General features: G+C 50.1%; 1 protein-coding gene and 2 pseudogenes across 6 annotated transcripts in view; 2 read left to right on the top strand and 1 right to left on the bottom strand.

The window, feature by feature from the left end:
* Positions 1-26435, top strand: part of GRK5 (G protein-coupled receptor kinase 5) — a 237486-nt gene that overhangs the window by 196551 nt on the left and 14500 nt on the right. For 4 of the 6 annotated variants that reach the window (XM_064269250.1, XM_064269253.1, XM_064269249.1 and 1 more), the window contains exons 5-12: positions 6450-6550; positions 7326-7418; positions 15388-15451; positions 16506-16646; positions 18764-18954; positions 22634-22671; positions 24360-24449; positions 26163-26371. In XM_064269250.1, the coding sequence (XP_064125320.1) occupies positions 6450-6550; positions 7326-7418; positions 15388-15451; positions 16506-16646; positions 18764-18954; positions 22634-22671; positions 24360-24449; positions 26163-26371 (927 nt within the window). Of the gene's footprint in view, positions 1-6449; positions 6551-7321; positions 7419-15387; positions 15452-16505; positions 16647-18763; positions 18955-22633; positions 22672-24359; positions 24450-26162; positions 26372-26435 lie in introns of those variants that run through there. The other 2 variants (XM_064269254.1, XM_064269252.1) reach the window with 2 other exon arrangements.
* On the top strand, positions 7425-15453 carry LOC135227889 (large ribosomal subunit protein eL39-like; annotated as a pseudogene).
* LOC135227890 (large ribosomal subunit protein eL39-like) lies at positions 8522-8813 on the bottom strand (annotated as a pseudogene).

The raw sequence follows: 26435 nt of genomic DNA, 5'->3' as shown, positions 1-26435 counted from the left end.
CTCAGTGCCTGAAACGCCCTGGATCATTCCTGCTTCAGGGTAGACACAGGGCTTGTGAAGCCGCAGCTCTGAACTGAGAGGGGTGAAGAAGCGTTGAGCTATCACAGCAGCGAGGAGTGGCTTTCAGCCTTCTAGAACATAATCTCTTAGTCCCCACGTCACCCCAAACACATGTTTACTCTTAATCCGTTGTACAAATAAAGCTTCAGGTCAGGTCCTCCCACCCTGGCCCTCAGCTTCACCACAGTTCCGGCGAGAAAGGACCATGGCACTGCCAACAGTAGTACTTCCGATGGTCCAGAGCCTGCAGGGAGTGAGGACCAGGTATCCAAGATTTGGCCAGAGCCAAAGTAGGCATGTCTTTTTTAATTTTTTATTGTGCTTTAAGTGAAAGTCAATAATTCAAGTCAGTTTCTCATACAAAAACTTATATACACATTGTTACGTGACCCTAGTTGCTCTCCCTACAATACAAATACCCTGCATTTCCCGTGTCTATTCAACCAGCTCCTGTCCCTCCTGCCTTCTCATCTCGCCTCTGGACAGGAGCTGGGTAACATGGGCATTTCTGTCTGGGACCCACTCAGCCTGCAGGATGCACCCCTGCCCGCCCCACCTCACACACCCTCTGGGTGAGCCTCCTGGAGAGGGATCTGGAGTGGAACAGAATTTTCCTGCCTTTGAAGACCCCCAGCGTGGCTCTTGGCGGCAGGGCTGCAGCTGGGCTGTGGCTGCTCAGAACCCCAGAGCCACTCCAAGCATCCAGCTGTTTTTCTTGCTGTAGGCTGTGACCCCCTTCTTAGTGGCTTCTCTTTGAAATGGACTTCTCTGAACTGGTGGGAGTCCTGGTGGCATAGTGGTTAAGTGCCCAGCTGCTAACTGAAAGGTTGGCAGTTAGAACGTAACAGCCATTCCGAAGGAGAAGTTAGACGTGGCAGTCTGCTTCCATAAAGAGTTTCTGACTTACAGGGTCAGAGTCAACTCGATAGCAATGAGTTTGGTTTTTCTCTGAACTGGAGGGGAGGACCCAGCACCACCCAGCTCCACCGATGCAAATAGCAAATGTGGCCCAGCTGGACCCCCCCGAGCAGCAGCCCCATCTGTGACCCTCTTGGCAGGTTTGGGTTTCCGTTCCAGATGTAAACTGGCCAGCAGTTTCTTATTCCTTCTTATTGGCAAAGGTGTCACTCCCTGGAGTCAGTTGAAGTGACATTTGGTTGGAATCGCTTCATCTCTTCATGTCCGACCAGAGACTGATCTTAAAGTGATGGTCATTGAACCAAATGCGTTATTATCTGCTTGTTAGCCACCCTCGTTGGGCTTGGACTGGGGGTAGTGTCCCCAGAGCCCACTGCCAGCCCCAAAGCTATGAGAGTGGTGTGACTTCATGCACACAGCTGATCGCTCCTCCTGTCCCCTTAGGAGTTAGTAGAGTATGGCCGACAAGGGAGCCAACAGCAGCCAGTTGGCTGTCCTTGCTCGCAGGTGGGAGGGCGATGAGGATTGGGGGTACTGAGGCCGCAATCCACTTTCCCTCTGACTCCATCCTGCCTGAAGGCTTTCCAGATGACCCACCTATCGTTACCTCTCCCTTCTCTGAGCCCTGGGCTGTGGGCCTGAGCCATGTCATCTTTCATATGGATTCAGACCACCGTGGCTGGCAGGGCCTCACAGTTTCTTGGTTTTCAAACTGGGCTCTGCACGTCAGGGGCCTCTAGAAGATGGGGAGGGGGTGAGGGGAGCACCAGCGGCTCAGACACCCCACCATCTGCAACTAGAACACTCCTTCTATAGTCACGCAACCTGGGCTGAAACCCCCTCTCTGCCACTTGCTGGGTGTGTGACTTTGAACAAATCACTTAACTTTTGTGAACTTCAGTTTCCTCGTCTGAGAAATAGGCATCATAATAATACCTACCTCAGAGGTCCTAAAAAAGATTTAATGAAATGCTGCAGGTAAGGTGCTTAGCACAGAGCCTGACCAGAGTCGGCTTTCAACGTATGTAAAGCATTGTTATCAATTACCTCATTTTTATCAGTTTTAAGTATGGGTCTATATGTTGTTGTGTGCTGTTGAGTAGACTTCTGCTCATAGTGACCCCATATGACAGAGTAGGACTGCCCCATAGGGTTTTCTAGGCCAAAATCTTTACAGGAGCAGATCACCAGGTCCTTCCCCTGCAGGGCCGCTGGGTGGATTCAAACCGCCAATCTTTTGCTTAGCAGCCTAGCCCTTAACCATTGTGCCACCAGGGCCCCTTATTGGGTCTATGTTGTTGTTATTGTTAGGTGCCATCGAATCGGTTTCAACTCACAGCCTCCGTATGTACAATAGAACAGTACACTGCCCGGTCCTACGCCATCCTCACAATCATTGTTATGCTCGAGCCCATTGCTGCAGCCGCTGTTTCAATCTGTCTCCTTGAGAGTCTTCCTCTTTTTTGCTGACCCTCTACTTTACCAAGCGTGATGTCCTTCTCCAGGGACTGATCCCTCCTGATAACACGTTCAAAGTATGTGAGACAAAGTCTCACCATCCTCGTTTCTAAGGAGCATTCTGACTGTACCTCTTCCAAGACAGATTTGTTCCTTCTTCTGGCAGTCCATGTTATATTCAATATTCTTCACCAACGCTGTAATTCAAAGGCATCAATTTTCTTCTGGTCTTCCTTATTCATTGTCCAGCTTTCACGTGCATATGAGGCAGTTGAAAATACCATGGCTTAGGTCAGGCGCACCTTAGTTCTTAAAGTGACATCTTTGCTTTTTAACACTTGAAGTCTTTTGCAGTAGATTTGCCCAATGCAGTAGGTCATTTGATTTCTTGACTGCTGCTTCCATGGGCGTTGATTGTGGATCCAAGCAAAATGAAATTCTTGACAACTTGAATCTTTCCTCCATTTATCATGATGTTGCTTATTGGTCCAGTTGTGTGGATTTTTTTTTTTTTTTTATGTTGAGGTATAATCCATACTGACAGCTGTAGTCTTTGATCTGCATCAGTTAAGTGCTTCAAGCTTTCTCTTTCCTTTCAGCAAGCAAGGTTGTGTCATGTGTATATCACAGGTTGTTAATGAGTCTTCCTCCAATCCTGATGCTGCATTCCTCTTCATATAGTCCAGCTTCTCGGATTATTTGCTCAGCATACAGATTGAATAAGTCTGGTGAAAGGATACAACCCTGACGCACACCTTTCCTGACTTTAAACCACTCGGGATCCCCTTGTTCTGTCTGAACAACTGCCTCTTGATCTATGTAAAGGTTCCTCATGAGCACAATTAAGTGTTCTGGAATTCCCATTCATCGCAGTGTCATCCATAGTTTGTTATGACCCACATGTCGAATGCCTTTGCATAGTCTGTAAAACACAGGTAACCATCCTTCTGGTATTCTCTGCTTTCAGCCAGGATCCATCCGACATCAGCGATGAGATCCCTGGTTCCACGTCCTCTTCTGAATCCAACATGAATTTTTGGCAGTTCCCTGTCGATATACTGCTGCAGCCACTTTGAATTATCTTCAGCAAAGGATCTATAGATAAATTTTATTTGGAAGGAAAAAAAAAAGTCTGCTGCTAAAGAGTTTGAAAGCCGTTTGAGTCCCAGCCACCCTGTTTTATACATCATCAATAGAACTGAGAGGTGAAATAACTTTTCTGTTAGGATAGTAAACCAGAAAACCAGCTGCCACCCGACTCATGGCAACCACATGTGTGTAGAGTGGAACTGCACCGCATAGGGCTCTCACGGCCGTGATCGTTCAGAAGCAGATCACCAGGCCTTTGTGTAGAGGTGCCCCTGGGTAGGTTTGAACCACCAACCTTTAGGTTAGTAGCCCAGCCCTTAACCATTTGTGCCAACCAGGGACTCCTTATAGTGTATCATTCACGTCTTACTGGAGAAAAAGTACTTAGAGGTCAAAGACCACACTGGCTTCCTGTCCCATTCCCACCCCCACCCCCACCTCTACCGCCTGCCGTGCCTGGCACCAGGCTGGGCCCACAGTGGGTAAACAGGGCTTCCCACTGGGAGAAATGAAGGAAGTGGCTCTGTTATTCCCCATGGCCTGCCCACCCAGTTGATTTACAGCAGGTTCAAAGTCACATTTGAACACCACAACTGAATACCAAGTTCACAGTCACATACTGGCACATCTCGTTCATTAACAAACACACAGTGAGCGCCAGGTCTGTGCCAGCAGGCACTGGGCCCTTCCAAACTGAGGCTGCCCCAGCCATCAGCTCTCATTCAGAAGCATTTTCAGGGTGAGAAGTGTTTGCCTATGGCCTTGGGGTTTGTTTTAATATTTAATTGCTGTAAAGTAGAAGGAGTTATTGATTCCCTTGAGACTCAGCTGCCAGAATTCCCAAGACAGTTCCCCAAGTCTTAGAAGCAAAAAACCGCCAATCATTCGTTCCTAAATCTCGAAGGACACTTGGGGTGTCTCTAGAGCAGCTTCCTCCTGTTACAAATAAGGAGACGGAGACACCAGAGCTCAGGGCTGCTGCCTCCTGGCCTGGGACTCCCTCCACAAACCCATCAGCTTTCCTGTAAAAGGAGCAGCCGTTGCTGCAGAGAGGGGTGCTCCATCAAGTTTGTAGTCTGGAGAGGGAGAGAGTCTAGGGCAGAGTGAGATGGAGGGTGAGTGGCAGCCCCCACCGTCGGGATTGCCCCCGGGGTCAGCAGCCACAATGGGATGGTTGCCATCCCTGGAAACGCGCTTGAACCTGATGTTTGGGCCAAACAGCTTCCCTCCTCTCGCAAGTGAGAGGCATCTGCCATCCCAGCAGCTCCTGCCCACACAGGCTGGGGCTGGGGCTCTGGGTCCTGCTCAGTGGGGAGACCACTGGAGGGGAGACTGGGAGAGAAAGAGGGAAGGACTCAGAACTGGGGGGAACAGAAAACGAGCCACTGATTTCATTCACCAGGGATGGCATGGACCCCCCTACATGCTAGCACTGAGCCCCTCCCACAGACACCCCCACTGGACTTTGCAGAGTAATCAGCCTCACAGTCGTGTTTCAGTGCGGGGGGGGGGGGCGCGCGGGGGGCCGGAAGCAAGCCTTGCAGACTTCAGCATCCCTCAGGGAGAAAGATATGTCTTCACCCTGTCTTCCTGAGCCTACTCCCAGCAATTTTCTCAATTATCCCTGTAATTTGTTAAAAACCCACCTCATGGCCCAGCTGGTGCATCAGCCCGGTGAGCAGCTGGTAGAGGGTGAATGGTTGGGGGAGGGGCAGGCGTGGGGGTTGTGGGCCTTGGGTGGGGCTGCCTTCCGGCCCTGCCATCTCCCTCCCAGAGGCCCCTGCTGCTCCTGGGTAAAAAAAAAAAAAAAAAAAAGAACCCACTGCCTTCGAGCCAATCCCAACTCATAGCGACCCTGTAGGACAAGTAGAACTGCCCCACAGGGTTTCCAAGGCTGTGATCTTTATGGAAGCAGACTGCTGCATCTTTCTCCTGCGGAGCAGCTGGTGGGTTTAAACCATTGACCTTTTGGTTGGCAGCCGAGCGCTTAACCACTGTTTCACAGGATTCCTTTGCCCCTGGGTAAGACACAGAAACTCCCGTATACTCAGCCAAACAGCTGAACCTAGAAGGCGAAGAAAATGGCAGTGGGGGCATTTATCGTGTGCAGGTACAAAGCCAGGATTAGGCCACGTGCTTTACCTAAATCATTGGCATCATCCCAGTGATTCTCGCCGGGAGAACCTGTGATACCTGATCGCTTTCCTTGTAGCAATGAGGCCGATGAGGGAAGACAAAGGTCCCACAAATACAAGTAGCAGAGCTGGGATTCAAACCCAGGTCTCTCTCCTCCGAAGCTATGCTCATAACCACTCAGCGCCAACCTGCACCCCACTGAGCCTTTTGTTCACAAATGAACCTCGAGGCTGGAAAGGGCTCGTCTTCACTCTAGCCCTCTGAGGAACAGGCCCAGAGTGGCTAAGGGATGCAGCAATGCTCAGTGGTCACCCACCAATGACCTGGGCCACGTTGCCCAGTTCTGTACAGCTGTGAGCACCTTGTTCAGCCCTGGTCACAAGCCCAGGACCTGGGACTATCACTATCTGTGTTCTGCAGGTGAGGACTGTGAGACTCAGAGGAGATTGTGATACCCGCAAGGTCACACAGCCTGTGCGTGGCAGAGCCAGCAGTCTGACCCTAAACCCTGGCTCTTGCATCCCCTTCCAGCCCAGGCACCTCCCTGAACCACTGAACAGTGGGCGCAGCCTAAGACCAGGTGTGGGTGAGAGGGAAGATGGGTCCACCTGGCACACCTGGGGTGGGGCTGTCATGTGCACCTGTAGTGTACTCTGTCACCTGGGCCTGGCTCCTTCTTGGCCCTAAAAGAGCCCCCCACATACACGTGAGAAGCAGCGCTGCCCAGCCCCTCTGGCCACCCTCCTCCTCCTCCTCACTGACCACTGCCCTTCTCCTCCTGCTTCCAGTCCCCAGTGTTCGTCAGCCAGGTCGGCCAAGACCTGGTCTCCCAGACGGAAGAGAAGCTCCTTCAGAGGCCCTGCAAAGAGCTCTTTTCTGCTTGTACGCAGTAAGTGTCCCTCTGTGACTTCCCCTCCGTGACCTCCACCCTGCAGCTCTGGGCACGGGGTGCAGGCCTTCAGTGCCCTAGGGACCAGCTAAGCCAACCAGCTGCTTGTCCACTTCTTACGAAGGGAAAAAGATACGCGGGTGCCAAGTCCAAAGAAAACATCTGCTTTGAAGGGTGTTGAAAGAGAGTAGCTCTCCAGGCCTTTGAGACGAGGGATGTGCAAAAATGTGACCTGTCTGGGAGGTTTGGAAATCTTCCCAGCCCCCAACCCCTACCACCACCTGAATGGGCAGTGCTGCTGCGGGGGGGACTCACACTGCCCTTAGCCTCCACCTTGTCTGCAGGTGCCTGGCACTGGTCCCAGTGAGTGTGAGAGGAGTCAGCAAATATGGCACCTGACATGCACCAACTCAGCCCCAGCCATCCCCCCCCCACACACAAGTGTGGACACACACACAGCCACGCACCCACACCTCCTTCCCCATCTCTGAGATCCTCTCGCTCAGGTAGCAGGTCACACTCCTGCCCAAAGCTCCCATGGTTCCCCATTGCTCTCAGGCTGAAGACCACAATCCCCAGTGTGGCCTGTGATGGTGGGCGGGGTAGAATGAAAGGACGTCTGACAGACCCGTTGCATCTGTCCTGAGACACCTGTGTGTTTGCATCTGAGCCTGGAAATGGATGAGGCCGGGAGGTGACCTGCCGGATGTAGCTCTGCCTGTCTGCTTCCAGGACAGGATTATAAAATGTTTTCTGTTTGTTCCTTCTGAGCTAGATCCGTCCATGCCTACCTGCGGGGAGAACCATTCCAAGAATACCTGGACAGCATGTATTTCGACCGCTTCCTACAGTGGAAATGGTTAGAAAGGTGAGCGCCCCGTGCAATGTGTGCATGAATGTGGGGGTGGGGTGCAGGTTTTTTATTTGAGAATCATGTAAAAATCCACCACCTCCCATGGGTTCATGGTTAATAAAATGAACCACCCTCCTCCTGTAAAGTTCTGTGTATTCTTCTAGAAACATTCTATGCTGATGAAACCGTCTGCACACACATACACTCACTCATGTACACGTACACAAAGCACCTTGCTCTTGCTGTTTTGGTTCACTCCCTCTGGGAATTCTTTCTCCACCAGCCAGTAAAGACCTACCTTATTCTTGGAGCTGGTTGCACATCCGCCTTTGTTTATCCCACTCCTCCATTGATGGACAAAGCGGTGGTTCTCTGTTTTTGTGCAGTCTCCCCTGAGTGATGAATAGCTTTGTAGAGATACCTTTATGTACTTTTCAAGTACATCCATAGATACTCCTAGCAGATGAGTTTCTGGGTGAATATTTTGCTGTTAGCTGCTGTCAAGTCAGCTCCAACTCATGGTGACCCTTTGTATAACAGAATGAAACCTTGCCTGGTCCTGTGCCATCTTCATGTTTAAGTCCATTGTTGTAGCTATTGTGTAGGGTCTTCCAACCTAACCTGGGGTGGGGGGCTCATCTTCCAGCACTATATTGGACAATATTCTGTTGTGATCCTTAGGGTTTTCATTGACTAATTTTGGGAAGTAGACCATCAGGCCTTTCTTTCTACTTCATCTTAGTCTGGAAGCTCCGCTGAAACCTGTCCACCATGGGTGACCCCGCTGGCATTTGAAATACCAACGGTATAACTTCCAGCATCATAGCAACATATAAGCCACCACAGTAGAGCAAGCTGACAGATGGATGATGGGGGTCAGAATTACCCAATTTTAAAAATTTGAGGGACTACCAAATTGCCCTCTGAAATGGTTGCCTCAGTTTGTCGTCCTGCCTCCCACAGCTTCATCAACGCTGTTCTGATAAGCGAGCATCGAGGTTTCCCTCCTGTCTAGCTTTTCTTCTCTCTCAGAACGGGTGAGACCCAGAGTCTTTCATGTGCTTGATTTCCTGCTTTGTTCTTTTCAAAGTGCTCTCACATGCACGGCGGTGACTTGCTTGGGCAGGTAGTGCCTCCACATGACTGATATGGAAATGGAGACGTAGAGAGGACGTGACTTGCTTTGTCACCCAGCAAGCCAAGGATGCAACCCTGGCCCGGGTAAATCTGTGTGCCGTCACACGTGCGACTGTCTATAGACCAGGCTTGGTTCTTCCCCAGTGTCTCCTCTTGGAGGCGTACCTGATTTTATTACCAGTTTTCATACCAACCCATTGGGGAATGGGGGCAATTCTGCTTTTGTTTTTTGGCCAGGAATTTCTGGATCCTGAAAGTCTTAAGAGAAGACATTGCAGGGTGGACGGCAGCTGCACACACCACGATGGCAGAGAAAAGGAGAAAAAGCCATAGCTACTCTTGAAGAAATCCTCCATGGAAAACCTTCTCTCTGCCGCTTCCATCAGAAGATTTGGATTTCTCTGGAAGTCACCTTTTGGGCACCACTGCTCTTCTGATGCAGCCCTAACACCCCGTGGCACTCTCTGGCCCACCCATCTCCAATCCACAGAAGTGGACTTGCGTATCTCTTCCCCGGTGTTTGCTCCGCTCTCCTGTCTCTCTGTGTGTCAACCCCTGCAGATGCTGCTGAAGCTACGGGACCCAAAGCCAGTTGCCATGGAGTCAGCTTCAACTCTTGATGGCCCCACGTGTGTCAGAGTAGAACTGTGCTCCACGGGGTCTTCAATGGCAGGCGTTTCAGAAGCAGATCGTCTTTCTTCCAGGGCGCCTCCGGGTGGACTGAAACTTCCAACCTTTTGGTTAGCAGCCAAGTGCGTTAACCATTCTCACCAGCCAGGGACTCCCAACCACCCACCCAAAAGCCATGTTTGTGGCTCCTTCCTAGCCCACCTCAAGAAGACCAAAAGGAAAACGTCGTACTCTGCAGCCATTGATTGGGCTGGTCTCTTTCTCTTTCTCCCCCCTGACCAGTGGGATGACAGGGTGACCAGTGGATGGCCCTCTTGTTGGCCTGCCGACCACCACCCAGCACACAAATGACATGGCTCCAAGAGAGCTGGTGACGTGAAGGATCAGCCCATATGTCCTGCTAAGGGTCCCAGGTCAGAATTCAGGCTCTGAGCCCACAGCCTGGGGTTGGATCCCGGGTCTGCCTCTATCCAAGGGACCTTGGAATGGGTTACTCACTTCTCCACACTCAGTTTCCTAACCTGTAAAATGGAGTAATAGTAGTGCTTGCCTGGGAGGATGAGATAAGATAAGCTTAGCACATGCCTAGAACAAGGCAAGTCCCCTGACAAACGCCTGCCATCTGGCCCCAGGAGCTAACCTGCCAAGTGTAGTTATTGCACTCGTCACCGTGATCATCAGCGTCACCACCATCATCAACCTCACCACGTCTGGTGTTGGGGAAGGCAGTTGACCCTTGCTGGAGGCTCCATCCTGGGTCCTAATGATCACAGGACAGTCTGGTGGGGATGTAGCCGTCATGCCCACTCCACCGGTACCTCCCACTCCTACTCTGGAGCACGGGCTACGTAGCCCATGACCCCGATCTGTGCCACCATGCATAGCCCACGACTCTGATCTGCGCCACTGTACGTCTGAAATCTGTGCCGGGTAGCAGTGTGGGCCGGAGACACAGCATAGGCTCTGTAACGGGCTTTTTGCCCTTGAATTCCAGCCCCATGGCTTACCAGCGTGGCCTTGGGCAACTCATTTCACCTCTCGAAGCCTCAACCTTCTCATCTGCAGAATGGGGCTGTAATAGTCGCATCTCCTGAGGCTGGTGTGAGGATGAAATGAGGCCCTAAGCGAGGTGTTTCATACAGTGGGTGTTGTCGTTACGAGGGATGGATTACTCAATGAGCAAGGTACGCACAGACTTACTTGTGCTTACTTACTAATCTATAGTGCACAATTTACTTGTTTTTCACCACATGCAGATGAAATTGTGCACTACAGATTAGTAAGTAAGCACAAGTAAGCCTGTGCCTACCTTGCTTCCTGGGTAATCTGCCTCTGATTGTTACCATAGAGACTGCCCCCAGAGGCCATATCCTTTATTCCTGTGAATTCTAATAAGGACATCTGATCCTCACACAGCATTTTACAAAGAGCCCTCAGGGACACAGGCATTAAAGTTACCTCCATTTTACTAAAGACACGGAAGCTCAGAGAGGTTAATGGGTTGGCCCTGGGTCACACAGCAAGGGACCAGCAAGGCTGGAACCTCACCCAGCCCCTTAACTGGAGTTCTTCGCCCTTAGTCCACCCGGCTCTCCAATTCCGGTGGAATCCTTTAGCTGTGGCCCCTGGAGTTCATTTGACTGGTTTGTACCAAGTTCATGAAATGGAGAAATGGACACTTTTAATTCGTGCACGACTGCAAAGAAGTTAATAGTTCACACTTTTGAGGGTATTACATTTTTGGAGCCAGGAGGGCAGCACCCTGGCCTAGAAGTGCCCTAAAGCATGGCACCCCACCTCACCCCATTTTTTGCTGAAAAGATCATGCCCTGTCAGGGCTATGCTGTTGGAATATTAAAGGAATTTTTTTTTCCCTCCCAAGTTTAACCAAGGAGACTTGGTGGTGCAGTGGTTAAGGTTAACCAAGAAATTCCTGGGAAATTGTATTACGCTCCTTCCCCCAGCAGAGGGGTTCTCTGGTCATATGGGGTGCCTGTAATGGGTTAGGCCCAGGCCCCTTTCTGTGGTCTCCAGGGCAGCTGTAGGGAACGTTCTTCAGCCTTGTGGCAGGGTACACCTGCAGCCAGCGGCTGCGTGCTCCAGCTGGATCAGGGTGTTGCTGTTGTGTGCTGTTGAGTCAATTCCAACTCATAGCAACCCTGTAGGACAGAGTAGAACTTAGCTTTCCAAGGCTGTAAGTCTTTACGGAAGCAGACCGCCACATCTTTCTTCTGCAGAAAGGCTGGTGGGTTTGAACTGCCAACCTTTTGGTTAGCTGCCAAGCACTTAACCACTGCACCACAACCCCCCGCCCCCAAAAAAAGAAACTTGTTGCCGTCCAGTGGATTCAGACTCAGAGTGATGCTATAGGAGAGAGTAGAACTGTCCTGCAGGGTTTCCAAGGCTATAATCTTTATGGAAGCAGACTGCTACAGTTCTCTCCCAAGGAGTGGGTGGTGGGTTTGAACTGCTGACCTTTTGGTTAGCAGCCAAGTGCTTTAATCTCTGCACCACCAGGGCGCCTTAAATAAACACCAGGGAAGAGATACGCAAGTCCACTTCCATGGATTTGAGACAGGTGGGCTAGAGAGTGCCCTGGGTTGTTAGGGCTGCATTAAAAGATCAGTGGTGCCCAAAAGGTGACTTCCAAAGAAATCCAAATCTTCTGATGGAAGCAGCAGTGAGAAGGTTTTCTACGGAGGATTCATTCAAGAGTGGCTATGGCTTTTTCTCCTTTTCTCTGCCATTGTGGTGTGTGCAGCTGCTGTCCACCCTGCCATGTCTTCTCATAAGACTTTCAGGATCCAGAAACTCCTGGCCAAGAAACAAAAGCAGAATCGCCCCCATTCCCCAATGGAATGAAATGAAAACTGGTAATAAAATCAGGTATGCCTCCAAGAGGAGACACTGGGGAAGAACCAAGCCAGGTCTTTAGAGAGTCGCACATGGGACAGCACACAGAGTTACCCTTCTATCAGGATCACTAGCATTCTACCATATCAAGTTAGGAATTTCGCCACCATCTGTACAAATGAACGTGTATTGGGAAAATTCTGGTTTCTCCCTTTGTTTTTATGCTTCTGCATTAAGACAGTGACTACACTAATAAATATGTGAGACCTTGCTTTGGAAAAAAAAAAAAAAAGTGTGGTTGGGGACTAGAGTCTCACTGGTCTTTCTCTAGCTGATCCTGTTCTGTGGCCCAATTCAGTGTCCTGCCAGCCCCTGAAAAACAGGATTCTTGACTTGTGTGTGTGTGTGTTGAGGTGAGTGTGCTCACAAATAGCTTTGGAGATCCAAGAGTCAATTTTTTTTTTTAATTGTGGTAAATATATATATAACAAATCATTTGCCTTTTCAACATTCTTCATGTTACATAATGTACAATTTAGTGACATTAGTCATATTTATCATGTTTTTCAACCATTAACGTTATCCATTTCCAAGATTTCCCATCACCCTTAGTAGAAACTCAATGTCCCCTCAGCAGCAACTCCCCTTTTCCGCTCCCCCCTCCCACCCCTGGTAACCACTAATAAACTTTGGTGCCTATCCTAGATATGGAGCCCTGGTTAAGCATGTAGCTGCTAACCAAAAGGTAGGCAGTTCGAATCCACCAGTCACTCCTTGGAAATCCTTTGGGGCAGTTCTACTCTGTCCTGTGGGGTGGCTATAAGTCGGAATCGACTCAGCAGCAACCGGTTTTGGTTGGATCCTAGATATTGCATATAAGTGGAATCATACGATATTTGTCACTTAGCATAATGTTTTTAAAGTTCATTCGTGCTGTACCATGTATCAGGATTTCATTTCTCCTCATGGCCAAGAGCAAATCTTGACATGGTAAAAGCCAATTATAGTATCCAAACAGGCTGGCAATGAATAAGTACAAGCTATCTGAAATAGGAAGTCCTTTGCTGTGACTGGAATGACCATTTATTTATTAACTCTGGAAAGTAACATCCTGATCAGAGGTTCTGATTAGACATGACAAATGGCTTTGGTTAGTTAAAATGGGGAGGTAGGGATACAAGGTGATTATTACTTCATAATTACCACTTTAGACAGATAGGATCTTTTAGAGCCCTAGATTTATGGAGGAATATAATAAAGGGGTCCTTGGTGGTGGAAAGCAGCCCTGGTGGTGCAGTGGTTAAGTGCTCGGCTGCTAACTGAAAGGGCGGAGGTTCAAACCCACCAGCCACTCCTGGGAAGAAAGATGTAGCAGTCTGCTTCCGTAAAGATTACAGCCTTAGAAACTCTTTGGGGCAGTTCTACTCTGCCCTATAGGGTCTCTATGAGTCGGAATTGACTTGACGGCCGTGGGTTTTGGTGGTGATGGAAAGGTGGGGAACCAATGGTTAAAGTTGAGCAGGACTAGACTTGAAGACAAGCAGCCTTTGCAACCTAAGGAGGCCTCATTTAAAGGCTGGAGCAGTGTGGTAAGGGATCATCCAGGTTGGTTTCCTCAGGGCTGTGTGGACTGGGGCTGGAGGAGCACCTACAGAAGTAGCCCTGGGCTCCCAGGGACAGGAATTGTGGCCCATCCTGCTGGGCAGGCCTGGGTGTGCAGGTGTGGGGAGGGTTGTGGTCTCTTTCATGTTCCTCCAGGGGGACGCTCATCCTCCATGGCTCCTTGGCCCCCTCCCCTTTTCCCTGCACAGAGGACATAGCTTCCCTCTGAGCTTAGCCACAGGATTTGCATTTAGGAGAGAGAAGGGAACCACGCGGTAAGTGCGGTTAAGCAGCTATGGGCTCACATTTTTTTCATGCCTTCAGCTTTCCCCCTCTGAATAAGCAAGAACTCTTTTTCTCCCAGCCTACGAGGATTTGTCTTAGTTTCCTAGGGCCGCCGTAAGGAAGTACCACAAAATGAATGACTTAAAACAGCAGAAATTTATTGCCTCACAGTTCTGGAGGCCAGAAATTTGAATTCGAAGTATTGGCAGGGCCATGCCCACTGTGAAGCCTGTGTGGGAGAATCTATTCCATCCTCTTCTTTTACTTCTTGTTTTGCTGGCAATCTTTGATGTTCCTTGACTTGTAGACACATCACTCCAATCTCTGTCTTGGTTTTCACGTGGCATTCTCCTTGGATGCCTTGCAGGATGACTACCTTAAAGGAGACCATTACAGGTTCTTCAGGCAATGTGGGGTTAATCTCTACAGAGAGGGGTTGGGGGTCTGCCTGTACTGGTAAAGAAGAAGGCTCAACAGAATTTAGGGGTTCAATCCCCAGCTTCATCAGGATCTGCCCATATGTCCCCATTCAATTTTTTTGAGATCCTTTCCAATCAGTGCCCTCACTTGTAACAGCGGACACGGGTACAAGGCTGGGAATTCAGTTTGTATTGTTTTGAACCACTTCCAGGATGAGACTCTGGGTTTGGTTTTCAGAGATCTCAGCTCTGCAGCTGCAAGAGATAAGGATTTTTTTCAGGTCAGACATAGAAACTTTCAAGTCATTTATGAGGAGCTTGAGCTGGGAATTTGGAGCCCTGAACTCGTCGTTTTTTCCTTCCCCACTTCTCCAGCACTGTTAGGAACAACTAGCCCATCTTGTTATATTTGTTAGTTTGACAAAAATGCTCTAAGATAATCAAATACATGGTCACCCAAAATCTTGCCTTTTATAAGTATTTGATTAGGAGTATCCACTGGTGGTATTTTGTGTATCTATTGCTACATCATGCTATGGTTTATGAGTGCCCTCTTTACCGTTGGAAATAGAGTCATCAGTGCCTTTAAATCTAACCAGATTAAAGAACCGATTCCAGAAACTCCAGAACCAATTCAGAAAACTCATCCTTAAGGTACTGTTCGTCTAGAACCATTCTTGTCACCAAAACCCGTATCAGTCAGGGTTCTCCAGAGAACCAGAACTGGTAGGAGATGTGTGATGTGTGTATGTGTGTGTGTACATATATATTAAAAGATTTAAGAAATTGGCTCACGTAATTGTGGGGTCCAGAAAGGCTAAAATCTGTTGGGCAGACCACAGATTGGGCACTCAGCAGGAGGATTTGAATACCCAGCTCCAGAGTAAGTCCTTGAAGGTTTTATCTGTAGCCGTGATTTCTGGGGGTACTCAGGGGCCACTTCGGAGATCATAGAATTGTGCCTCCCACCAGCTACTTTTTTGGTGCAGTTGTCTATTTCTTATGGATTCTGGATCTAAACACTGTGAGATCAATGTTGTATTCTTGCTTTTTTCCAGGCAACCAGTGACCAAAAACACTTTTAGGCAGTATCGAGTGCTAGGAAAAGGTGGCTTCGGTGAGGTGAGTGAACGTTTACCTTTTTCCACGGAAAGTTCCTTTAGTCTAGTAGTTGCTTTTTTTGTCTCTTCTGAATAAGCCAAAAGTATTCTTCTAAGCAGGGCTTCCCAGCAAATGGATCAGCCATGGGTGTCCTCGGATGTTCCCAGATAATATGGATATTTGAGGGGCTGGAGGTGATAAGAGAGGGCAAGGGTCAGAGACATTTGGGAAAATTAGCTATGTCTAAAGTGGAAAGGGAGAGGTGTTGAGCCACCCTCAGCTGTCTGGGGTGGGGCAGGGGAGATGGAGGTGCTCTCAGGAGTCAGCCTTAGGCAGGGTTCAAGTCTGGAGGGGAGAAGTATACAGGAAGAGAGGCAAGGGCATGAGGGCCTGACTGGCCTTGGCCACCACATTTCTGAATGATGATGTTAACATGTACTGTTGCATGGGATTGGAGATTCCATTGTACTCTCTCTGATATTCCCAGCAACTGAGGCAAGACTTTTTATTCCTCTTTTAAAGATGAAGAAAGCTGAGGCTCGGGATAGTTACATGACCCACTCAAGATCACACAGCTGATAAGTGGGCAGAAATGAGACTAGATCCCCCTGACTTATAAAGGCAGGATTCTCAAGGGTCTCCCATACCTCTACCCCCAAAACAAGCCACTCCTACTAGTAGCTAATGCTTGAAGCCCCCCAGTTAGGAATTGCTACATTTAGCTGAAAGCTTGGGACAGTGAAAATGCAGTTGCCTCTGAGAGGGATATAGTCCTTTAGACCTTGGCCTGTCATCTGAACATCTGTGTGAATGTTGAATAAACCTTCCTGTTCTTGAAGGTTTCTCACCTTCCAGAGCTAGGATTCTTCTAAGGGGAGGGGAAGGTAGTACTGAGGGCAGCTTGCAAGGGCAGCAGTGGATCCAAGGCCATGGTCTGTGGTCAGGTCCTATGGGCTGGGAACACCTTTGGGCCCGTCAGCTCCCATCCCCAGAGAGCCAGCATCCTGGCCTCAGAGGAGCTTTGGACAGCCCTCCACAGTGCCCCCGTGACCTTGGCTTCTTTCTTGCTCCTCAGGTCTGTGCCTGCCAGGTTCGGGCCACAGGTAAAATGTACGCCTGCAAGCGCTTGGAGAAGAAGAGGATCAAAAAGAGGAAAGGGGAGTCCATGGCACTCAATGAGAAGCAGATCCTAGAGAAGGTCAACAGTCAGTTTGTGGTGAGTGTCCAGGGCCTGGTGGTAGGCTACTCTTTGGTGAAGGAACTTCATTCCCTTGGAAAGGGGGGTGGTCCTCCAGTGTCTCAGTTTCCTAGTGCTGCTGCAACAGAAATACCACAAGTGATATTTTTGGTTTAAGGTTTAAAGATTATCTCAGGGCAATAGGCTTGGGGCTTCAGTCAGCCTCCATGGCTCCAGAAGGTCTGGAGTCTGTGAGAATTTGAAATTCTGTCTGTATTGTCCCCCTTTTGATATGAATTCTTCTATAGAATTTTTTATCAAAATGTTCAGTAATGGTAGCTGGGCACCATCCAGTTCTTTGGGTCTCATAGCAAAGGAAGCTCATCGAGGCAACTAGCCACACATTCCATTTCCTCCTCCTATTCTTGACTCTCCTTATTCCTCTGTTGCTCCAGGCAAATACAAGTGGATGGCTTTAAATAACAGAAATTTATTTGCTCACATTTCTGAAGGATGGAAGTTCAAATCAGGGTCTCTGCCTTGTCAATTCCTTCCTTGTCAGTAGTCCATGGTGTTCCTTGGTTCCCTGACCTGCAGACAGCCCTTACCGGCATCTCTCCCCCCATGTGTGGGGGCCTCTCTGTCTAATCTGCCCTTTTTATAGCCTAGGAGTGATTAGACTTAGAACTTACTATACTCAGGCATGATCAAATTTATATGACAGAGAAAACCCTATTTCCAAAGAGGATTATGTCCACAGGTATAGAGGTTAATATTCCCACACATATTTTGAGGGTATACAGTTTAATCCATAATAGCCAGCATATGCGGCCCCCATTCCCCAGGGAAATGGAATGCCAATGAGAGGGGTATGCTACAGGAAGCCAACTGGACATTCTTTCCAAGGGAAGGCACTTCGTGGTTAATTCAGGCTGACTTTGTCCTATCACCAGAGCTGGCCAGTGCCTGGCTCCCTTTGCATAGGAGACCAAGGCCTCTGTTCTCCAGGACCACCTTGTAAACTCCTTGGTGGATAAAACAAGCCTGCCCTGGGCCTAGCCAAGGAGTTCTGGTTTCCCTTGACCCCTCTAATCTGCTTTCATCATGGTGGGGACGTGTCAACGTCCTAGTGAGGTGCCATTTTGTTTATATATATTGTGTTAGTCCAGGCTGCAGTAACAAATTAGCCCCAAGATCTCAGTAGCTGAATACAACGAAGGTCCTTCCCCAGCCCACTTCCCTTCATCCCTGCAGTGAGGAGCCCCCACCCACCTGAGGGCATCTGGGTCCTACTTCTCTTGACCAGCCAACAAGGCAATGTACGGTTTTAACTGGTTGATGACACACATGCTTTTGTGGTGCAAAAACTCAGACATCAGCCTCCTAGAGTCACTGAAAGTGCAGGTACTGGCCTGTGCCCCACCTGCTTTGCCTCACCTGCAACCACTGACTTGGAAGGACCTAGTGTCTTAGTCATCTAGTGCTGCTATAACAAATACCACAAGTGATGGCTTTAACAAAGAAAAATTTATTTCTTCACAGTAAAGTAGGCTAAAATTCCAAATTCAGGGCATCAGCTCCAGGGGAAGGCTTTCTTTTTCTCTGTTGGCCTTCTGATCTATCTTTCCCTGGACTAGAAGCTTCTCTGCGCAGGGACCCTGGGTCCAAAGGACCTGCTCTGCTCCTGGCACTGCTTTCTTGATGGCATGAGGTCTCTCTGTCTCTCTGCTTACTTCTCTCTTTGGTATCTCAAGAGATTGCCTGAAGACACAATCCAATCTTGTAGACTGAGCCCTGCCTCACTAACACAGCTGCCACCCATCCTTCCTCATTAACATCACAGAGGCAAGATTTACAACATACAGGAAAATCACTCAATACCAGGAATCATGGCCCAGCCAAATTGATAGGCACATTTTTGGGGGGACATAATTCAATACATGACACCTAGGTATGTGTCCTCCTTCATCAGCCAAGAGGGGCAGCAGGCAGGGTCACCATGAGGCCAGATGGGTCCAGGGGAATAGTGTGAAGCTGCTGGGGTCCCCGACCACACCGCACCCACCTCTACCCCTGCTTTAAGGACCCCAAAGAAGAAAAGAGGAAGTAGGGGTGGTCATCTTAACCTCACCTTTGTGCTGTTTTTGTGCTCCCAGGTCAACCTGGCCTACGCCTACGAGACCAAGGATGCGCTGTGCTTGGTTCTGACCATCATGAATGGGGGCGACCTGAAGTTTCACATCTACAATATGGGCAACCCTGGCTTTGAGGAGGAGCGGGCCTTGTTTTACGCGGCAGAGATCCTGTGCGGCTTGGAAGACCTCCACCGGGAGAACACCGTCTACAGGTGAGCAGCACTTATCTACTTGGTTCGCCCATCTGACTCTGAGTGAGTAGGCTGTCCCTTCTTGCCCTTGAGTGGGTGGTCGTCCTCGCCCTAGAAATCAAGGCCTGGTCACTGTGGGTAAAGGTGCCTGCCTTGGACAGAAGATTCCCACCTTGGAGTCTCAGGGCTCCCGGGCACAGGTAAGTGAGATGGGCCACTCTCCAGCCAGTGCTCTCTGGCCTCCAGAGTTTGAGGAAGAAAAGAATATGATATGATGTTCCCCAAACTGACTGCTGCTCAGAGGTGATGAGGAAGGGCCAATACCACCATCCCCTCCAACCTAGCACTGGGGAAGCTCAATGGAGCTGGTGGCCGTGATGTGGAATCAGCCAAGGAAGCCTTAGTAAGATCACCAGGCACAAGCAGGCATCTGACTAGAACTCGGCCACACCCTGCACTGCCCTCTGTCTGCTCTGGCCCTCCACCCTCTCTCCCCACTTACCTCAGTCTCATGAGGCCTGGACTTTGCAGGACCAAGGGTCCAGATTCTTTGAATAGGAATCTTCAAACTTTTCTCACAGCCCCCTCGAAGAATTTTGAAAAATCCTGTGTCCTCCTCACACATTTTAAGTAGACATTTGAAGTATTTCATTGTATGTTTAAATGGTGGTAACTATTGATACTTTGAAATTGAGTAGTGACGCCACACTTTTAAAGATACCCAAAACCAGTTGCCATCGAGTCGGCTCCGACTCCCGGTGACTGCATGAATGTCAGGGTAGGACTGTGCTCCACGGGATTTTCCAGAAGCGGGTGACTAGGACTTCCTTCCTAGTCTTCCTAGTCTGGAAGCTCTACTGAAACCTGTGCACCACGGGTGACCCTGTTATAGCAACACAAAAGCCGCCACAGTACAACAAACTGACAGACAGGTGGTGGAGATGGATGGATGGATTTATATAAGATTTTTTTTAAGTTTCCTTTCTGTAAGGCTCTAAACGTTCAAGTAATTTCCTCCATGAGCTGCCATCGCAGTAGCTGGTAGTAGATCCTATTTCTAGTTGACCCTTTGGAGCCTTAGGGGTTTGACACCCTGGACCAGGACACTGGACTAATATTTGGGAGGGGGCTGTTTTCCTTCTATCAATTGGGAGAAGAGCTATTGAGAAAGGGCAGAGGGGAGGGAAGCCCCACAGGGCTCCAGGACAGAGCATGAGGGGTTAAAGATCTAGAGATCCATGCTCTTAATACTGCCAGCACCTGGGAACCTGCTGCAAAGAGCCCCCTCCGCTGCCCCATAGACCCCAGCCTGAAGACCTTTGCTCTAGAGCTCTAGGTGGAGATTATTTTAGGAGATCAAGAAGGTTTCAGAAAACAAGAAGGAATGGTCTTGATGACGTTCCCTTCCCCCACACACATGCCATCTCCCTAGTTATGCTTTTGCTTTATTTTCATTCAAGTGAAAAGAAAGCTAGAAAAATTTCCCTAAGGGTTGAAAAAAGCATCCTCTACTTCATTGCTTTTTACTTTAAAAGGCCCTCAAAGTCCCAGACCCACTTCTTCTGGGGAGCAAGGAAACCATGATTCCTCCTCCTAGCCCCAACCACTTGCCATGGCCTCCCCAAGGGTGAGCTGTCCCTCCAACCGGGTGGCCACTGGCTTGTTGAGATGATGGCTCTTGCCCTTATTTGGAATTGTTAGCACATCAAAGGGATGCCGTTTAAATAACAACAATAACAAAAGTATTTTGTAATAAATAACCACACACAAACACCAATTATCACATTGTGAGGCTACCCACACTGGGATAGGGTATGTTAACCACCCCCCATGAGGACAGCTGCCATCAGTTAAATAAACAGAGCCACTTGGTTGAGAACTAGAGCATTGATCCAGATGCTGTATACTCGCTTGTCTGATGGCTTTCAGAGCTGCATGCACTATCCCACTGGCTGCGCTTCCACCCAGGAGAAGACTTTTGCCAGTAAAGCCAAAGTCCTGCTGCCTCCCACCCTCCTCCCATACTGGGAATGGAGAGGTTCCCTTTCTTTGTTTTTTTTTTTATTTTATTGTGCTTTAGGTCAAAGTTTAGAGCACAAATTAGTTTCTCAATCAAAAATTTGTGCCCATATTTTTTTGTGACATTGGTTGCAATCCCCACAATGTGACAGCACTCTCTCCCTTTCCCTTCCCCCACACCCCCCACCAGATTCCCAGTGTCCATTTGTCCAGTTTTCCTGTCCCTTCCTGCCTTCTCGTGTTTGCTTTTGGCCAGGAGTTACCCATTTGGTCTCGTATATTTGATTGAGCTAAGAAGCATGTTCCCTGTGTGTGTTATTGTTTGTTTTCTAGGCCTGGTTGATCTGTCTGAAAAGTGGGATTTGGGAGTGGCTCCAGTTCTGAGTTAGCAGGGTGTCCAGGGGCCATAGTTTCAGGGGTTCTTCCAGTCTCTGTTGGACCAGTAAGTCTGGTGTTTTTCTGTGAATTTGAATTTTGTTCTATGTTTCTCTCCCACTGTGTCTGGGACTCTCTATTGTAATCCCTGTCAGAGAGGTTGGTGGTGGTAGATGGATACTGCCTAGTTCTTCTGGGCTCAGGCTGGTGGAGGCTGTGGTTAATGTAGTCCTTTAGTCCTTTGGCCTAATATTTTCCTTGTGTTTTTGGTTTTCTTCATTTTCCTTTGCTCCGGATGGGATGGGACCAACAGATAGCTTAGATGGCCGCTCACAGGCTTTTAAGACCCCAGACGTCACTCACCAAAGTAGGATGTAGAACGCTTTCTTTATGAACCATGTTATGCCAGTTGACCTAGATGTCCCCAAGTCTGTGGTCCCCAGAGGTTCCATTTCTTGTGAGGACACATCAGGTACAGGACGAAGCAGCCCACGCCTACAGCTATGCCTCTGGCTCCGCTTTCTCCCAGGCTACAGCTGGAGTTGGGGGCTGTGCCAACCTCCTGGGGTCCCCATCCCAAAGGCGGCCTTTCTTCTGGGAGTTACCATCCTCTCCCGCTACAATCCTCTGCCCCCAATTTCACAGCTGGTGTTTTGTTCTCAGTAATTTCTCTTCCTTCATTCCCATGTCCATCCCAGAGCATTCTGAAACGCCAGGGTCTTCTAGTCCTGTAGAGGGCCATCACCACAAAAAGCAGACATTTCCTCAGCCCTGGGGGCTGGCCACATGTGGACTGTTGCAAAACCAAAAAGCCAAGCCCACTGCCGTGGAATCAATTCCAACGCATGGCAACCCCATGTGTTACAGAGTAGAACTGCTCCATAGGGTTTTCTTGGCTGTAATCTTTATGGAAGCAGATCGCCATGCCTCTCTCCCATGGTGCCACTGGGTAGGTTTGAACCATCAACCTTTATGTTGGCAGCCAATTGAAAACCGCTTGTGCCACCCAGGGACCTTGGACTGGTGGCCAGGACTGGCCTTTACCTTCCCAGTTACTCTCCAGGATTGAGAAGCTGCTTTTGAAAAACGGCAGCATCAATTTGTTAAATTACTGGAAGGAGAGACATTAGCTCAAGCCTGTCTTGACCCAGAGAGTGTCAGAGACCAGACAACCTGAGCCAAGGGGTAGGAAGGAAATATCCTCCGGCAACTCAGGCCTAGTTGGCCCAGGATGGTCGCCCCAGACACCAGTGCCCTTGCTGCTCAGAATGCTCACGCTCAGATGCTTGTTATCTTTTCCTTTCAGAGATCTGAAGCCTGAAAACATCCTGTTAGATGATTACGGTAAGTCAGGGACTGCTTGGGAGCCCCTTTTCCTACTCTGTAACTGAGGCGAGCATCACAACCCATAGGGCACAAAGGGCCCCCAGAGACTAACAGGGATGGGGAGGAGACTGCCTTAGCTAGCACTGCCGTGGGACATGGGAGGGGTAGGCAAGCAGGGGGAGAGGACCCCATTCCCTTTCCTCAATCCTGGTCTCCTGGGGAAGACAATAGGCCTGGGTAGAGCTTCAATCAGGTGGAGAGGCAGTGTGGCTCAGCTTAGAGAGAGGAAATATTGGGCAGATCACTTCACTTTGAGGCAGCTTCTCTGCATCTCATCTTCCTTGTTTGTAAAATGGAAATCATGGGCCCTTCCCTGCCTGCTTCAGAGAGTGGAAAATGGTGATGAGGTCCTTACAAGAAAATTTGAGGGAAATTGTTTTTTCAGTGGTGGCCAACTACAGAAGTGTTAGGCATTGGTATTCGTGCGTCATCATTGTTCTTTTCTCTTGAAGGGGGTAGGGGCTGGTGTGGATAACAGCAACCACAGGAACCCCTCACAACTCTAGCCTCTCAGCCTGGGAAATAGTTCTCATCTTTTATCTCACTAGATCTTCATGCTCCTCGAGAGCGTGGAGCTGCTATCACTGTGCCCATTTTACACATGGCAAGGCTGAGGCTCAGAGTAGCCAGCCTACAAGGGTCCCCAGCTGCATCATTGGCCAGGTCTCCTCCCCACCAATGTCCCAGACACCAGGCAGCCCCAAGTAGAGGGCAGAGGGAAAGAGGGAGGCAGATCATTGGTGACCTGAGAGAGGTTTGTGTGTGGTATTTCCCATGTAGAGGAGCGGGCAGAGGCGCAGGGCCTGCCATCCATCTCTGGGCGAGCCCCAAGCCCACACGGGGCCTTGTTCCCTGCTGGTCTCAGAGCCGTGCCCACCACTCACGTCCCCATCTCATCCTCCCCTTTCTTGCCTCTGTCAGGGACCCGCTGAGCTGTGAAATCCAGACAGTTCCAGCCCAGGGGGGGTTGCTGGACTGGGGCCTTACTGAGGTCTGGGCTAGTGGGTGCCCTGGCACCCACAGGCAGGGAGCAAAAGGGTCAGAGGTGACATCTCTGCCTTCCAGGGTCAGTCCCAGACTGTAAGCTCCAGTTCCATCCCCCAGGCCCCTCCAGGCCCAGCCCAGACATTTCCCTTCTTGCTTCCAAAGGGAAGAAACAAACAACTTCCAAAGACTAGCAAGAAAGGGCAGGGAGCTGCTGCCCGAATGGCTTTATAATTTTTCCCCTGAAGCAAATTGTTGCAAAATGTTATGAGGATCTCGCATTTTTCCCATGAAGCAATCCCAGAATCAGGCCAGACATCAACTTTGTGACCTCAGCCTTCCAGGAAGCCCATTAGGGCATTTTATGAGGCAGGTCGGCCCATGTCCAGCCAAGTCCCAGCATCCTTCTGGGCCTTTATGTTTCACTCCTAAAAAGTAATGACTTGCCCACATCCTTTAACACCTGGGCCCCTGAAGGTTTTGCAGTCACCCTGAGATGGCAGATTAGCATCACAGTCTCCACTGGCCAGATGAAAACCCCGAGGTTCAGAGAAGCCAAATGCCTGGCTTCTCCCAGGGTTACACAGCAAGTCTGTGGCACTGCCCTGAGAGGGCCAAGCATCCCCAGGATGGTCCCAGGGACCTTACCCTACTCCCCTCAGGCCACATTCGAATCTCGGACCTGGGCCTGGCCGTGAAGATCCCGGAGGGAGACCTGATCCGTGGCCGGGTGGGCACCGTCGGCTACATGGGTAAGTGCCAGTAGGGGCCCGCACATTCACACACCGAGCCTCCCGAGCCCACTCCCCTCACCCATTGTGTGACACCCACTGGAATTAGAGTCATGGTCTCCCTAAGGGCTGCTTGGTGGGAGGCCGTAGCCGGGGCGGGTGGAGTGAAGGGGACCCAGGGTGTGGATGGACTAGACTGAGCTCTCTGCAGCCCCCAGCCCACCTGCATCTCAAAGCCAGGCCCTGCTCCAGGTCACGGGACAAGTCTGGACGCACTGGTGCTCGGGAGGACCGCATGGGAGCAGTGGCCTGGCGAGCTGGGCGGCAGCTCCTTCAGGAGCCCCTGTGGGGAGGAAGGCCCCAGGAATGGGCTCAGAGAGGAGAGTGAATTGTTGGCTGTGTCACCCAGCCTAACGCTAAGAAGGCATCAGCCTTGGGCTTCTGCCCCCGCCATCCCCCAGCCTGCCCAAGACCATTGTCCTGGCGCTGCAGGGAGGCGACCCGCAGCCCAAGTCCTGTCCACCAGAGCCCCCTTATAAGTGGGGGCAGCACCGGGCTTCCTCCTGCACACCTCACACACCCCACTTGCCCAGGGGAAAGGGGACCTGGAGAGCTCTCGTTGCTGCCCTGGGCCAGGCCCGCACTGATGCAGCTGAGCAGGGTCCTCTACCTAGTCTCTGGCGCTAGAAGGCCCTTCTCCGGTTTCATGACGTTTGGCAACTTGGGTTGTGTGTATGTGAGTGTGAATATGCCCACATGAGTGCTGACAGATAGATGATAGGTGGATGGATGCATGGATGGAAGGAGGGATAGAGGGAGGGATGGAGGGATGGATAAATAGGTAGGTAGATGGATAGATAACAGATACCTACATAGGTACATAGATTCATAGAGAGAGAGGTAGACAGATACATACCAAAAAAACTAAACCAAACCCATCGGCGCTGAGTCGATTCCAACTCACAGCGACCCTGCAGGACAGAGTAGGACTGCCCCATAGGGGTTCTGAGTAGCAGCTGGTGGATTTGAACTGCTGACCTTTTGGTTAGCAGCCAAGCTCTTAACCACTGCACCACCATGTCCACATGATGTGTGAGCATCTACCTGTGTTTGCGTCTGTTCTCTTTTGCACACGAGTGTGAATGCATCTGTCTTCACAGCTTCAGCTGTGTGCAAACCAGCACATGTGGCTGTGCTTGCCTCCAGATGTATGTGTCCTGCCCAATGATGGGAACCTATCTTTTGTATACTTTTGTGGTGAATCTATAATTCATTTTATCAGAGTGAGGGGGGTTGCAGAAGCCATATTTAAAAAAAAAAAAAATTTAAAGGCTGTTTGAATTCCAGATATGTTTGAAGTTATCTGCTTTAATTTGGGTGGATACACCTTCATTCGCTGAAGCAAATACACGTGCAGCACCTACCGTGTGCCAGGGGCCATTCCTGTTACTGGGGACACAATGTGGATGAGGCGGCTCATTTCCGGGAGTAGGCCATTCCCACCCACCGTGGTCAGGGCTCTGAAGCTGAAGTCAACAGGGTCCTTTGGGGGCACACAGGAGAGCAATCGGGGTCGGCTCTCTGGAGGAGGCGGCATTTATAGTAATCGGTGGGGAGGAGTTAGCAGGAGGAAGAGCGACCTAGCTATGAGGATCAGCCCTGGCCCTTGTGCACAGGCTCTGTCCTGCCTCCAGCTGTCTCTCATCTCTCCCTCGTGTCTCTGCTCTGCTCCAGCTCCAGAGGTCCTGAACAACCAGAGGTACGGCCTGAGCCCTGACTACTGGGGCCTGGGCTGCCTCATCTACGAGATGATTGAGGGCCAGTCACCCTTCCGTGGCCGCAAGGAGAAGGTGAAGCGGGAGGAGGTGGACCGCCGAGTCCTGGAGACCGAGGAAGCCTATTCCCACAAGTTCTCCGAGGAGGCCAAGTCCATCTGCAAGATGGTGAGCCTGGTGAGCCAGACCCTGCCCTGAGGCTGGGCATCCAGCCAAGAAGTGGGCTCAGGGC

Source organism: Loxodonta africana, chromosome 16, assembly GCF_030014295.1.
Source record: "Loxodonta africana isolate mLoxAfr1 chromosome 16, mLoxAfr1.hap2, whole genome shotgun sequence".
In the NCBI taxonomy this organism is placed as follows: domain Eukaryota; kingdom Metazoa; phylum Chordata; class Mammalia; order Proboscidea; family Elephantidae; genus Loxodonta; species Loxodonta africana.
Note: the sequence above shows the minus strand (reverse complement) of the source record. Positions and strands in the feature narration are given on the sequence as shown.